This window comes from Ochotona curzoniae, unplaced genomic scaffold (genome assembly GCF_017591425.1).
Source record: "Ochotona curzoniae isolate NIBS_2020 unplaced genomic scaffold, NIBS_Ocur_1.0 scaffold_274, whole genome shotgun sequence".
NCBI classification, from domain to species: Eukaryota; Metazoa; Chordata; class Mammalia; order Lagomorpha; family Ochotonidae; genus Ochotona; species Ochotona curzoniae.
Window position 1 is genome coordinate 3,702,467 of NW_024467101.1, and position 15,432 is coordinate 3,717,898.

At 58.4% G+C, this 15,432-nt stretch overlaps 2 protein-coding genes across 5 annotated transcripts in view; one reads left to right on the plus strand and one right to left on the minus strand.

Annotated features, from left to right (window-relative positions):
* Nucleotides 1-5,070: 5,070 nt before the first annotated feature.
* On the plus strand, nucleotides 5,071-5,799 carry LOC121171851 (protein FAM246A-like). The gene has a single exon (XM_041003567.1). It carries the CDS (start codon nucleotides 5,071-5,073, stop codon nucleotides 5,797-5,799), a length of 729 nt encoding a protein of 242 aa, XP_040859501.1.
* A 4,987-nt stretch (nucleotides 5,800-10,786) lies between these two features.
* The window catches only part of DGCR2 (DiGeorge syndrome critical region gene 2), a 41,613-nt gene continuing 36,967 nt past the window's right edge, over nucleotides 10,787-15,432 (minus strand). For all 4 annotated transcript variants that reach the window (XM_041003514.1, XM_041003513.1, XM_041003512.1 and 1 more), the window contains 3 exons: nucleotides 14,604-14,756; nucleotides 13,758-13,994; nucleotides 10,787-13,181 (listed from right to left, as the gene is read on the minus strand). In XM_041003514.1, coding sequence (XP_040859448.1) covers nucleotides 12,925-13,181; nucleotides 13,758-13,994; nucleotides 14,604-14,756 — 647 coding nt within the window. In that variant the 3' untranslated portion in view covers nucleotides 10,787-12,924. The remainder of the gene's footprint in view (nucleotides 13,182-13,757; nucleotides 13,995-14,603; nucleotides 14,757-15,432) is intronic.

The following is a 15,432-nucleotide window of genomic DNA, read 5'->3' on the forward strand; positions in this document are numbered from 1 at the left end:
CTCACTTTGAAAGCACCGGGATCTCCTACGGCTGCCGGTTCTAATCCAGGCAGCCACACTTCCCATGCAGCTCCCTGCTTGTGGCCTTGGAAAGCAGATGAGACGGCCCAAAGCCGTGGGACCCTGCACCCACGTGGGGAAACAAAGGAAACAAAGAAAGAAGGGAAGGGAGGAAGAAAGGAAGAAAGAAAAGAAAGGCAGGCCAGCTCCAGGCCTCGTGAACCTGCAGCGCCAGCATCTCATGCAGACTAGACTGAAAGCAGGAGCCAGGAACTCCATCTGGGTCTTCCCTGTGGAGAGCAGAGGCCCAAGCACTTGAGCCATTTTCTGCTGCTTTCCCAAGAGCATTAGCAGGGAGCTGGATCAGAAGTGGAGCAGGGTTCAGTGTTGCAGTGCAGTGGGTTAAGCTTCCACCTATGATGCTGGCATCTCCTGTGGGCACTTGTTCAATCCTGGCTGCTCTACAGCAAACCCAGCTCCCTGATAGTGCAACGGGGAAAGCAGCGGAAGATGGCCCAAGTACTTGAGCTCTCACATCGGGAGCCCATATGAAGTTTTTGCTTCAGCCTGGTTCAACTCTGCCTGTTGCAGCCATTTGGGAAGTGAACCAGCAGATGGCAGATGGCAAACACTGCAAATCTGTGTGTGTGTGTGTGTGTGTGTGTGTGTGTGTGTGTGTGTGTGTCTCCTCAAATAATCAAGCACTCTTTTTTAAGTAAATATTTGTTGAACTTTTTAAAAGATTTATCTATTTTTATTGTAAAGGCAGATAACAAGAGGAGAGACAGAGAGGAAGATCTTCTGTCTGATGATTCACTCCCCAAATGGCTGCAATAGTCAGAGCTGAGCTGATCTGCAACCAGGTGCCAGGAGTTTGTTTTGGTCTCTCACGTGGGTTTAGGGTCCCAAGGCTTTGGACCATCCTCAACTGCTTTCCCAGGCCTCAAGCAGGGAGCTGGATGGGAAGCGGGGCTGCCGGGATTAGAACCGGCGCCCATATGGGATCCCAGCGCTTTCAAGGCAAGGACTTAAGCCACTAGGCCACGGCGCCGCGCCCATATTTGTTGAATTTAATCAGAGGGGAAGAGTGTACCTTCTACAGATACATTCAGCCAATATGAAGGACAACATCATCCAATCCTGGGCAAAGGTTTGTGATGGAGGGAGCAGGGAATGGAAGGGAATGGAAGTGTGGTGTTGATACGGCTGGGGTAAGACAGAACCAGCCCTTGGGAGACAGGTGTGGGGATAAGAAGCAGGGCGCAGGATGAAACGAAGCCCAGAACCCAGGCCTCGTAGGACCCTGACATAACTGATTGCATCCGCAGCCAGTGTGTGATGGGTGACCCTGAGCTAATGAACTTCCCTGTGAAGACCTGGGGTCCCCCAAACACTGTCCAGCTCTTCTCTCCCACCCCAAGAATACCCATCTGGGCCCTAAACTAGGAGTGTCCAGGTCTTTCCAAACTGCATGGTGGGTCTTTCTTCCACTCAGTCTTACACTTCCTGGCACCATTTTCCACTCACACGTACGCAAGCGGCTGAAATGCAGGCACAAGTGTTTGACACAAATCCTTCCTTCTTTCTGAGCCGCAGCTGCCTCATCCACAGGATGGGACAGACAGGAGGTAGCTGGGGACTCCCTGGAGGTGACAGAATGACACAGGGGTCTGGGGCAGCTTCTCCAGGGAGCCCTGGGGAGAGATTGTCCCCACTGATACTTCTTTCCTTCTGGCTTCCCCATAGCTCTCAGCACAAGCCCTGAGATGGTCCAGGGCCCTCTTCCTGGGGGGGATGGGAAGCAACGTGTCCCACACAGCCACCGAGAGAAAGTGGGCTCTGCTCATTCCTGCCTCCTGATGCCGGTTACTCACACTGAGCAGGTGGCGGCTGAGTGCACTGGCGTCACTCCTCTCTCTGGGTCTGCCGGTGTGAGTACCAAAGCAAGAAGACGGAAAGCTTTTCAGGCACAGGAATACAGCCTTTCCCCTCCAGGGGCCGTCTCTCTGTCATCCCACGTGAGTCACAGCTCCAGGCCATGGTGACGTCAGGGGTTGAGGGAGGCGTCTCTCCCACAGCTCTCCTGAAACCATCTGGAAAGGGAAATAAAAAGTGATAAGTGGTAGGTCCCAAGAGGAGTCTTCCCACCAGGGGCCTGCATCGTGGCGCAGTGGGCTAATCTACTGCTTGTAATGACGGCATCCCAAATGGGCTCCAGTTAGAATCCCAGTGCTCCACTTTCATCACAGCTGCCTGATGTGGGAGACCCATATGCAGTTTCAGCTCCTGTCCCTCGTTCTCTCTCCCTCTAACCCTGCCTTGCTAATAAATAAAATGACAACAATTTTAAAAAGATTTATTTTATATATATAAACAGACAGAGAGGAGGAGAGACAGAGAAGATCTGCCATCCGATGATTCACTCCCCAAGAGGCCAGGACAGCCAGAGTTGCGGTGATTCGAAGCCAGGAGCCAGGAACTTCTTTTAGATCTCCCACGCGGGTGCAGGGTCCCAAAGCTTTGGGCTGTCCTCAACTATTTTCCCAGGCCACAAGCAGGGAGCTGGATGGGAAGTGGGGCTGCTGGGATTAGAACCGGCGCCTATATAGGATCCTGGTGCATTTAAGGTGAGGACTTTAGCTGCTAGGCCACCATGCTGGGCATGACAAATATTTTTTAAAAGATGTATTTATTTATTTATTGGAAAGGTAAATCCCTACCTATATGGGATGCTGGTGTTGCAAATGACTATATACTATATATACTATATCATGGTGTCAGCCCCTAAAAACATAACTTTTAAAAAGGGGCCTGCCTTGGTCTTGGCACCAAGCACCAGGAATCCATATGGGCGCTGGTTTGTGTTCAAGCTGTCCCACTTCCCATCCAGCTCCCTGCTTGTGGCCTGGCAAAGCAGTCGAGGACGGCCCAAAGCTTTGGGACCCTGCACCCGCGTGGGAGACCTGGAAGAAGCTCCCTGCTTGGCTCAGTCCTAGATCTTGCTCTCCTTAACAACTAGGCACACAGAGGGGAGTGGGAGAGGGTCAGCTTTCTGGGCAGGGGTGGTAGCTGGGCACATGGAGGAAGATAGGAGGGAGGTAGCTCTCTGGGCAGGAGGCAGTGGGGGCAGCAGGGCCGAGAAGGACCTTCCCCAGAGAAGCAGAAAGCAGGCCTGTGTGCCTGTGTCTTCACCTCCACCCCTTGCTCGGCTCGATCTTTCAGCGGGCCTCCACTTGTGCTCTGCCCAGCCAGCAAGGCCCAGGACTGCTGCAGGCCCCAGCCACGTTTGGGCCAGGATCCCATGACCCAGCTTTCATACCCACTGTTCGTGCGGATCGCACCTGCCACCTGCTCACTGCTCGATTTCGGCTCAGGTGCCCATGGCTGCCCTCAGCCTTGCTCCTGCACAAGCCATGGCTTTAAGGCCCACAAACCCTTCATTCTCGCAGCCCGAGCAGGAGAGAACCAGCTTCTAACCCAGCAGAACCAGCAGCCTGCTTCTACCCAAGCTTCTCCTGCCTCACATCCACACTGGTGGACACGCTCTCCTTCTAAACCTCCCTGTCATCCCCTCCTGGAGATCTCAGAACTTCCTTCATACCTTCTGTGCAGTCTTGGATCAGAGGGCAGAGGGGCCGATGCTGTGGCACCGTACGTTAAGCTTCCACCTGCTGTGCCAACATCCCAAATGGACATTGGTTCGAGTCCCAGTTGCTCCACTTCCCATCCAGCTCCCTGCTAATGTGCTTGGGAAAGCAGCGGAGGATGGCCCAAATCCTTGGATCCCTGCACCCATCTGGGAGATCCAGATGAAACTCCTGGCTCCTGGCTTCAGTACAGCCCAGCTCCAACTGTTGCAACTATTTGGGAATTGAGCCAACAGATGAAAGATATTCTCTCTCTCTGGCTCTTTCAAATCAATCTTTTTGGGAAGAAAGAGAGAAAGAAAGAAAGAGAGAGAGAGAGAAAGAAAGGGGCTCTAGGTCAACAGCTGCCTCCAGCCAGCCTGGGGAAGGAATCCAGGGCCCTCTTGCCAGCAGTATTTTAATTACTGGGGTGGGGTATATGTGGTTAACAAGGCTCTAGGGAAGGGCAGGACCGGGCGCTGACGGTCCCAGGAGGCATGAAGTGACTCAGTAGCAACCGGGCAGCCAGTAAAACTCCAGTTCCCCTGCCCTTTCCAACAATGGAAGAACTCCAGGGCACCCACGCTTCTCCACAGCAGCTGCCCAAGAACAGGGCCAGTAGCAGGCAGGGTACTCGCCTTCAATCCTGCTCCCCTGCTGTAAACGTGTACAGGCTGGCCATGTTGTGGCTAAGGCCTGTGGCGCAGGCATCCCACTTGGGTAGCTGATGAAGTCCTGGCTGCTCCTTTTTCAGTCCAGCTCCCTGCTAGTGCATCTGGAAAAGCAGTGGAGGATGGTCCAAGTGCTTGGGCCCCCACATATGCTGTGGGAGACCTAGAAGAAGCTCCTGACTCCTGACTTCAGCCTGGCCTGGCCCAGCCCCAGCAGCCATCTAGGGTGTGAATGGGCCAACGGGAGAGCTGGCGTGCTCTCTCTCTAACTCTGACTTTCAAATAAATAAAAGTTTTACTAGTAAGGGCTGTGCTCATGGTAAGGCTTGAGCAGGTTCCCCCAGCTGTGTGGGGGCTGACAGAGTAACAGTGTCCCGGTACAGCACCAGCCTTTGCCTGGCCCCAGTGCAGACTGCAGCTGCCGGTGGACAATGTGAACTGGGTTCCTGGCTCGGGCTGCTGGCATGCCGGCTTCTACAGCCATCACTTCATGTCTGTCACCTCTGCAATCCAAGCCCTTCCTGGGGGACCCATAGACACCAGGGCCTACCAGGGGCAAACCCCTGAGACCTCCTGAGACACCAACCGCCCCGGGGGATGGCCCTGCTAGGGTTCCCCGGGCCCCTGCGCTGGACCCCCGGAGACCTTGGTCGTCCCCATCGTTGTCCCAAGGGCTTATTGCACGGCACATCGGTCGCTAGGCTGCGGCCTGGGGCTCCCTGATCAAGGCCAGGCTCCAGCGGTAAGCAGAGGTGAAGGCTGTAGCGGTGCGGATGGCGACAGAGCGCGGACGCCAGTGGACCCAGGCCCGCGGCGCGTATGCCGCGAGCGAGGCGTTGCGGCGCGGCGCCGGCCGCCAGCGGGACCCCACGGCGCAGTCCAATGGGCCGGGCCCCGAGGACGTCCGGGCTCCGGGCCGCCTGGCCCGACTGCGAGGCCAGCTGCGGGCGGAGGCGGCGGCGCGGCTCGAGGCACCGCGGCTGCTGCGCCTGGTGGAGCGCGCAGAGGCCGCGCGGGCCGAGGAGGGCCCCGGCGAGAGGGCCGAGACGCGTAGCGGCGGCTCAGTGTGCTCCGTGTGCGGCGAGCCGCGCGGCGGGGCCACCTACCCGGCGGGCGTCCTGGAGGTGAGCGAGCAGCGGCTGCAGGAGGGGCTGGCGGCCGTGCGTGCCGAGCTTGGCGCGGGGCTCGAGGCGCTGCGGGCGGAGCTTCGCACCGAGCTGGACGCGCTACGCGCGCTGCTGCCACCCGCGCCGCCGCAGCCTGCGCCCGCCGCCGCGCGCCGCGAGCCCCGCGCCCCCGCAGCCACAGCAGCCAGCACCGCCGCCCCGCGCGGGGCGCCCCGCGGCGCGGTCCTGCTGCGGGCGCTCGGCACCGTGAACGCTCTGGCGGTGGCCTCGAGGTCCACGGAAAACGGCCCCGATGGCCCCGCGGACGGCGCCGCGAACCGAGCCTCGACCCGCAAGAGCCTCAAGAAGACTCCAGTGCTAGGTGGCGCGGACTGAGGGCAGAAGTGTGAAGGGCTCAGGTATCGCCGGGAGGTGGGGCAAGGGGACACAACTGCTCTGTGATGGATCGGGCAGAGGTCAAGGACTGCCCAGAGTGCGGGAGATGGAGTCCAGGGCTGGGCGAGGGAGGTGAGGGAGCAAACATGGGGGAGGCCCTTTGGCCCTCGAACTGGGGGCAGAATCTGGGTCAGAGGCAGGTGAGTCCGCCTCCTGGAAGGTGAGCTGGAGGTTCCTCTGGCTCAAGGCTGGTGGCCGCAGGACCCCACCTTTGAAGGCCTTCCCGAGGAGGCAGAAGACTCCCTCATACTCCTGCCATCCACTTACCAAGCAACAAACCCCCAGGACACAGGAGCAGCTGAGCCAGTGTCCTCCACCGTGTCACCCAAATGTCCCACACGGTGTCAGCTGGACAGCAGCCTCTCCACTGCCGGCCCAGCACAGGCAGCCCCAGTCACTGTCCCTTGGACTTGGCTTTGCTTGGGATCAGTGACCCCAAGGACACTCACTGCTTCGTGTGACTTCAGCACTGTCCCCTGGATGCCACGAACTCGTCAGATCTGCAGGCCTCACCAGGCCACACTCGGCCCTTCCTTGACCTTCATGCCACCACCAGGACCATTCCACACTTGCCTACAACCTCAGGCAGAGGCACCACTCAAGTTACCCAACCTGGTTTTCTAAATAAAACCTGGACACTTGGTGTAATGCTGGTAGTTCTGAGACCTGCTGGCTCCCCTCTTTCTGCCTGATCCAGGACTCGGGTGTAACGTGTAGGCTGCACGTGGGACCCTGGAGGAGGAGAAAGGCTCTGAGGGCTCTGGGTGGGAGCCTGGGACTGCTGTTCACTCAGGGGTCTTAGAGGGGTGAGGACAAGAATTTTCCCCCTTGGTGGGAGAGGAGCCACATTAGGCCAAGGTCACTCTGTGCCTAGCTTAGTGGGGGAGGGGGTTGTTCCTGGTTCCTATGGGCCCTACCAGAGCCCTCCTGCCACCCGAGGCTGAGCCCGAGGCCCTTGCACACCAACCAGGCTGTGAGAGTGGAGCTGTACTGACAGAGGATCTGGGGAAGGCAGGGACTCCATGCCCCCCTTCCCACCCAGGGGCAGGTGGGAATTATGTTAGCCAGCCTGGGGACAAACTCTGGGACACAGTCTGGAATTCAGCCACCTGGAACACTGGGTCAAGATGGGTCAGGTCAGGGATGGAGAAGGGCAGGCGGGGCAGAGGTACTAGACCCACCTACACGCACCTGATGGGCACTGCCTCCTGGAGGCCTATGAGGCACCATGTAGCAGGGAGGGACCAGGCACCCCGCAGCTGCCAGAGCAATGGGAAGGTGGACATCCGGTTCACCAACACAGCTAGGGGAGGGGAAAGAGCCACTGGACTCTGCCTTCTTGCACCCTAGTGGGTCTCCCCAACCCTGCTGGGTTGCCACAGAAGACAGGAAGGGATCAGGCTCCTTGCTGGAAGAGGACGTGGTCCTCAAGCTGGACACCATGGCAGAGAAGTTGGCACTGTCACCATCCTGGTCGAGGCCTCCAAATAGAGGAGCTGAGGGATGGGACTCTAAAGGGAGCTGTATGGAAGGAGTGGCTAAGTGGGCAGCCCCCAATGGTGGGGGCAGATCTGTGACCTCTGGTTGTCCTTGACCTCCCATACAAAGTGAGGCTCTATCCCACAGAGTGCCCCAGCCCCTGCCTCACCACCACCAACTGCACAGCAGCACAGCACACCCACGGCTATGAGACACAGCCTCACCCGTGTGCATCTGGGGGAGGCAGGGCTTCAGACCCTTTTATGTCCCCATCCCCTGCCCGAGCTGAAGCCCATCTTCATGAGGCTGTGCTAGGAGGCCTGCTTATCAGACAAACCGAGAGCAAATTGTAGCTGCAGTGGGCAACAGGTGAGCAATGGCATCCCGGATCCCCAGCATCTCCAGGTGGCTCTCCAGGCCATAAGCAAGGATACCCCCACCCCAGGCCAGTCTGCTCCTGGCCTGGCTCCACAGCAGTGGAGGTACACTGGGACCCTGGAGTTGGCAGGGGGAGGCCCATGGGCCCCCAAGCCCACGTGGAGTTGAGAGAGGAGGGCAGCTGTGGAAGCTGTGGCTGCTCCAGGGGTCCCAGTCCCCACTGGGGACTCTGGCTGCTGCATGTACCCTGGTCCCCAGGAAGAGCTCTGACCCCCTTCCATCCACGTGAGCCATGTCGGGACCGCTGTGCATGCAGGTTCTGCTGCCCTAAGCTCATGCAATTCCTGAGGGTAACAAGGCCCTCACAGGGGAATTCCTCCCTCTGCTTGGTGGCATCTCAGCCTCCGTGAGATGGGGTCCTGATCCCTGTGTCTATACATGTCCCCTTGTATGACCAGCATTTCTCTCAGAGTCCTCGGAGGTGCGTGGGAAGACGCAGGGGAAGAGTCCCCCAGATCCAGCCAAGGTCAGCGCTGTTGGTGGACGGGACTGGGCCCTGATGGACAAAAGCTAGTGCCTCCCAGTGTTTGGAACCTGAGACAGTAAGATCAAGGATGCAGCTCCAGAGAAAAGGAGCACCCACACACCCAGAAAACTGCCCTGCTGCCCCACCACACAGCCAGACACAAATCCCTGGCACCTGTCTTAGCCACCGCAGGGAGGCAAGGGAGAGCAGGCACTGGCTCTCACACAGCCCCAGACCAGGTAGGCTTCAGGACTGGGGTCATAGCAGACCCAGACCCCAATGGAAGACAGCCCCTCCTGTGGGGGACCACAGCTGGAGACCACGCCTTGTCTAGGCCTTCATCACTGGCCAAGCTGAGTACTGTGTCCTGTGTGCATTTGGGTCTGGGGAGTGTAGCACCGGGTGCCTGCAGAGTGGGCAAGGAATTGAGCTGGAAGCGGTATACGAGGCACTCTGGATTCTGTGCAAGCCCCAGCCCAGCCAGGGTCCACGAATGAGCAGTGAGATTTGGACAGGAGGAAGTCAGGACACAGCTTCTGTCCTTCCATCCCCTGGGAGAGCAGGCAGGCAGGCAGAGCCCCTGCACTTCCCACTTCCCCTCTGGGGTTCCTGTACACTACTAGCTGCACAAGACCACAGTCCCAGGAGGAGGCGTGGCAGGGGTGGGGAGGGAGGCAAGGCTGCTGCCTCTTCATGAGTGGGATAGGCTGAGGGTGGGGTGTGGCAGCACCTCCAAAGCCACACCTGGCCAGGCCACCTTGGAGAGGTCAGGCGCACTGGGAAGTGAGAACAGCTGGCACTGATCCTGTGTGGGTAGCACTTGTCCTACCATCCTCCCCCAACACCTCAACCCAGTAAAATGGAGGCACCAGAGGCCGGGGACTGCAGCGATGAACCAAAGCCACCAGCCAGGTTAGTTCACCTTGGATGCCTGCGCTGGTGATGGTCACCCCTCCCTGCCCCTCCCTCTGCTGGAGCCCATCCTCCCGGATTGGGCCCAGGTGGAGCCCTGCTGTGCTTCTCCCTTTCCCAGGACTGCTCCCCAGCACAGGGTCTCCGGGAAGCTGTAGTCCTGCCTCTTCGCCCTACAACGCCAGCGCTCCTGGGCGCCCCTCAGACATAAGACTCCGGCCTGAGAAACGACAACTTGAGTACCCAAAACTGCCCTCTGTTCTGGTAGACACTTTCAGGAATCAGGTGCCACCTCCCTGAAGCTCCTTCCCACCCTAGGGGCTCCCCACTTCTTTCCTGACGTGGACTCCTTGCCTGCCCAGAGGCAGAGCTCCCCACTCCGGCCAACCAGGAATGCCCTGGTGTCAGTTCCTGCAATTACATTTTTGCTTGAAGATTTATTTTCATTACAAAGTCAGATATACAGAGGAGGAGAGACAAAGAGAAAGATCTTCCATTCGATGATTCACTCCCCAAGTGACCACAACAGCTGATGCTGTGCCGATCTGGAGCCAGAAGCCAAGAACTTCCTCCAGTCTCCCATATGGGTGGGTGCAGGGTCCCAAAGCTTTGGGCTGTCCTAGACTGCTTTCCCAGGCCACAAGCAGGGAGCTGGATAGGAATTGGAGTCGCCAGGATTAGAACCGGCGCCCACATGGGATCCTGGCACGTTCAAGTTGAGGACCTTGCCTGCTAGGCCACGCCGCTGGGCCCCTTGCAATTACATCTTGCCACTGGCCAGACAGGCTGAGTCCTGGTCAACAAGGTGAGCTGGAAGGCCTCCTCTCTGGGTTGAGCCCCATGGGTGCCCTCAGGCTCCCACATCGTGAGCCGAGAGCTCATCCTTCTGGCTATTGCTGGAGAAAAGGTCCCAGTCCTTGAGCCTTCTCCACGTAGCTTTGTCCTGCAGCCCTGCCAGACGTTTGGCATAGGCCCCGGCAGGCCCTTCCTGGCCTGGCTCTGTCCTGCAGCCCTGCCAGACGTCTGGCGTAGGCCCTGTCAGGCCCTTCCTGGCCTGGCTCTGAGACCTTCGGGGAAGGCAAAGCGGATTCCCAATCCATTTTTCGGATGAGAACACGAAGCTCTGAGGGTCACTCACTGTACATACTGGAGGGGTAGGTCTCAGTGCAGCCCAGGCTGGGAGCACAGGCAACCAGGGTGCAGAGATGCCCTGCTGAGCTGCAGGACAGGTTACAGGTGGTCCCACAAGGGCCGGGGACTGCTTGGGTAAACAGAGTGGCTTGGTCTGCCAGGTAGTGCTGTCCAGAGCCATTTGGCTAATGAGGGGAGCATGGAGGATGGTGTGAGGTCATACAGGGGACAAGTTCCCAGACCCCAGCACCTGTGTCATCCCACATGGGCTCCAAGGTGCCAATGGCGCCTAGTCTGGATAAACCGGCAGAGGTCAGCAGGCACCCTGTGCAAAGTAGAGACACCCACCAAGGCCACACCAATACCCCAGCCAGGGCTTGGGCGCCTCAGGCCACGGGGGTCTCAGGGGGCTCTGCTGGATGCCTCAGAGTCCTGCTGTGAGGTAGGCACATCTGGCCACCCCCACCACGATCAAATCACATCAAGGACCAGCCATGCCTCTTCCAGAACACAAGTTTATTTGGCATTTGGATGTAATGGTTCTCACAGCATTTTAAGAAATGGATTAGTGCCAACCCAATCAAAAATAAACCCAAACTAAAAACCCTTAGTGAAAGGAAAACATAAAAACAGGCATTGAGACAATGTACAGTATCAAATTCCACCTCTGCCGGGCAGGCCAGCAGGCATCTGGTCTCCCCACAAGCAGTGGCAGAGGACCTGGGGGAGGAGGTCCCACTGGGCCCAGTATGGGGGGCCTGGGGAAGCACCTCCCTGAAGTGAGCTGGAACACTGGCTCGCAGACCAAGCCCAAGTGGGCTGATGCAGAATGAAAGTGGATGGGCAGATCTCAGCTCTCCTGGCTCCCCTCACAGCGGGCAGTCACAAGACACTACAGGCAGATCAGGGTGCCAGACTGGGATACAGCCGGGCGGCCTGATGAGGGGCACCCACAGTTGGGGTCCTGAGCAAGCACCCCCCACTGCAGTCCTAGTGTTTTCTGAATCCTCGTCCTTCTTCAACCCCTGCCACATGCCTGCCCTCTGGCCCCAGAGGAAGTTTCTCAATCCCACACACCACGTGCCCATTGCCCTGCCCTGTCCGTAGGTTCTGTGGCCTGGGAGATGCTGTGCCAGGCTGGTCTCACTGGGAACACGGCCATTTCCTCCATCCTCACAGCCATGACGATTCTCACCTGATCTTAGCCAAAGGGCCAAGAAGCGAGAACGACTCTCAGGGAAGCAGCAGCTCTCCAGAAGGGCCTGTGGGTTGAGCCAGTGAGAAATCCAGATCTGCGGCCAGCTCAGGGACAAAGGGCAGGTCTGCAGAGCCACTCACCCGCCCTTCCAACACCAGGAGGACAAAATGGGTCTCCAACCAGAGCGTGAGAATGTGCTAGAAGGCGCAGTGCACAGAGGTCTGTTGTCGCAAGGCACGCCCAGCCCATACTCTGGTCACTCCTCACAGCTCACCTCCCAAGTCCCTGCGTACCAGCCCCACCTGCAAAGGTTTGGACACACACACACACACACACACACTCACTCACTCACTCACTCTCTCTCACACACACAGACAAAAATAACAACCCAGACAGTCAACATAGAAAAGATATGGATGTGCTGAAAATCGCACAGAACCCGCTTCATCTCCAAACCTCAGAAATGCTAAAGGTCTATGTCAGGACACAAGGCCACGGCCCGGGACAGGACAGTGTGGAGGGTCCCTGGCCCCCCAGTCCCAGGGCAAAAGGCCTCCCCAACTGCAAGAGCTGCCAAGGAGGTGGGCATGCAGCACAGGCTCCAGAGGTGGTGGTGCAGGAAATGGGCTCTTGGGAGATGGACACAGCCTGGGGTGTTGGTTTCAGCCACTCCCCCAACCCCCGGAAACACCCTTTTATGGCACAAAAAGGTGGTAGGGTGGAGACAGCAGATAGACCCAGGGAAGTATAATATAGGGTGGAGACCCAAGGCTCAGGAGCATGGCTGGCTTAGTCCCCCCAGGCCCCAGTCACCTCCACAGCCTGGGGAGCCATGCACTGCAATGTCACGAAGAGATCTCGGGGTGGGCTCTGCCTCCTGCCCTGGAGCTGGCTTGGCAGGGCTGGAGAGAGGGCAGAATTGAACCTCCTCCCAAGCTCCCCTTCTCTCACAGCTGGCCCCGAGGGGGCACTGTAGCAATCTCAAAAGATGGACAATCCACCCCTCCATAATGCTGACAGGTGTTAGTGCCAGCCCCACGCCCTGTCCACTCCAGGTACAGGAGCAGCTGGGGGGGACAATTTCCTGGGGTGGCACCACAGCCCATAAGTCCCAATTCCACCAAGGATGTGTGTGTCTTGGCCACGGCCTCAAACAGTACCTTTTTAGTTCTGCACCTCGGCCCCTGTGATCTGAACCCACCTGATCTTTCTCCTGCCACTCAGAGACAGTGAGCCAGGGCAGTGCCTGTGTTTGAAGCTCTCAAGGAAACTTGGTGCAGCTGCTCACTGCCCTCGGAGAAAGGCTGCTCCTGGTCTATGTACACACGCATGCCTGCCGGGTGCGCAGCAGTACGGCGGTCCCTCTGAGCCCCTACAGGGGTCAGTGTCTTCTCATAGCCAACAGGCGCTCCCAGCCCACAGGGGTTGTGGGCCAGGCCACCTACACCATAGTGTTGAGGGGGCTACGGCTGTGCTGGCCACCTACTGGCAGTGCCTCTGAGACTGGGGTGCTCCCACCTGGAGCAGGTGCAGGGGACATGAGCAGGGCGCTGCTGCTGTCAACAGAGTCTTCCAGATCTGCCAAGGAGGATCCTGGCGGGGGTAGGGGCTGCTCCAGGTGCTGAGGCATGATACCGTCAGAACTGGCATCCCCCAGGGCAGGCAGGCTGGCCTCCATGGGCTCGAAGGCGTCGTCATCTGCAGGAGAAGGTGGGTGTGAGACGGCTGGGCACAGTGCCTGACCCAATGCTGCCTCCTTCAGCACAAGGTGAGGAGGCCTTTGGTGGGCCCCTGTGCCAGCCACCTGGCTGTCGTGCACACCACTGCTTGGGTAGTTGTGCAGGGGTCTGAGTTAGAGGGATACGAGGGAATAGGGTGGAATCTGGCACAATGAACAGGACCAAGGCCAGCCAGATGGCAGGAGTGGCCAGAGGAGCTGAGCTCCTTTCACTGTTATAAGGCCCCAACTAAGCTCATGCGTGTGTCTCTGCAGCCACCTGTCGGGCTCCAGGATCTGGGTCCTGTCCCTGTAGGCACAACGGCCTGTGTCTCCCTTAGCCTCCAGAGTGCAGCTGAGGGGCTCCTGAGGGTGCTCAAAGGAGGGACTAGGAGCAAAGGTTCCCAGGTCTCCCCAGAGCCTTCTGCACAGATCCAGCCAAGGGCAGCCAGGGCAGGTGCCCAGGGTACCTTCTGGAAAGGGGCCTGAAAGGAACCTGGAGAGGACCACATGAGCCAGAGGGAGCAGAGGGTTCCCTCTCCAGGGCTGATGGGCACCTGCAGGGTCGTAGAAAACACTGTCCGGATTAATGGAGGCCTCGTAGGGTGGTGGCGGGTCATCTGGCTGGTCGATGTCTGGGTACTTGTAAGCCGTGTAGGGAGGCGGAGGGTCGTGGAAGTGGAACGTCCCGCCTTCTCCGTCATCAGAAAGGTGCAGCGGGGTAAGGCCCGTGCCCAGCCCATCGGGGCCGTAATCAAAACCAGGGATCCTCCGGCCGAGGTTGAAGTGGTGCACTGAGCCAAAGAGAGAGACAGGACATCATGTCACAGAGGGGGCAGCCGGGGCCCTACAAGCCCTCTCCCTGCCCTGAGGCCATATTTAACCTGTTAGCCTGGTGGCCTGAATCTCCACCCACAGAAGCAATGGGTTCTCTACCTTATAGCTCGGGGAGAATAAGCAGGGTCAGAATGCCCCAGCCCACAGGGACCAGGACAACAGCGACACTGAGTCTTCAGGCCCAGGGAGCAAAGTCGCCCCAGCTCATCTCCACCGGCACACAGGCCTGTGCTGGGACAGGGTGCCCACGGACATGAGGGGTGGTCCCAGCAGGGAGCATGGGGCACAGCTGAAAAGCACAGATCAGGGAGGGGCACTGCTTGCCCTGAGTCACCTAATGGCCCCAGGGGTCTCTGGAGGGCAGCCATCAGGGAAGGTGACACCACCACCTCCATGCACGCATGGGGCCGCTCCTCCTACTGTGAGATGGGAGCCCTCTCTCCCTAAAGCTCTGCACAATTCCTGCCAGTGATGTACGTGGCTGGTAGGATGCCTCGGCACTCCCACACTGATAATGCAGGGGCCCATTGCTCCTTCTTGTCTGACCTGTGGCCAGGGGCACTCACAATTTGCTCCAATCAGGGACTCGATGCGCTCCCGACGCCTCTGGCGCAGCCGATGAACCATGAAAAGCAGCAGCGAGAGGATGAGGAAGGAGGAGATGCAGCTGACAACCAGGCGCATCCCACTGGCCATGGAGTCGAACAAGCTGTTGCCATCTGTGAGAACAGATGAAGAGAGCCCATGCCCAGGTTCCCTTTGCCCAACCCTGCCAGTGTGCCTGGCACAGTGAAGGTCACAGCCTCCTCCCCAGGTTGCCCCTTGCCCTAGTCACTGTCACTCTAGAATCCAAACAGTGACTGCGAAGACAGCCTGACTGCCACTGACTTTGTAATAAAAATAAATAAATCTTAAAAAAAAAAAAAAAAAAAAAAGACACTCCACAGCCCCACTGAGGCAGATGGGGCTGGGCAGCCCTGGGTAAATCTGTTTTCCAGGCAATGCAACTTGACTAAGACACCTTCCTTAGCCCTTCCCTCACCTCTGAGCTTGCACTCTTTTGGAGGTCAGCAGTTGGAGGTGCATGGCATGGAGTGGGCAGAGGCCAGGGCCGATCAGAAGCCTGCTGGCAGTGCTCAAAATGGACCATGCTGGCTCTGACCTTGACTGCCATGCCAGTTGAGGTGGCACAAGCAGAAACCCTGGCCTTGTAGAAGAGAACCCAGGGATGGCCCCCTCCTGAGATCCTGCTCCCAGCACCTTCTAGTTTCAGTGGCAGCACACTGGTCCTTGAGTGGGGCCCTGGGAGAGTCAGGAACTCAGAGAAGCAGTTCCCAGCAGGACCAGGGCAGGGATGGGAGCAGCATCCGGCTAAGCAGCTGAGTCCACAGAGAG

What these genes read in the sequence shown, in the direction of transcription:
- LOC121171851 (XM_041003567.1), top strand. Translation starts at nt 5,071, where the DNA reads ATGGCGACAGAGCGCGGACGCCAGTGGACCCAGGCCCGCGGCGCGTAT.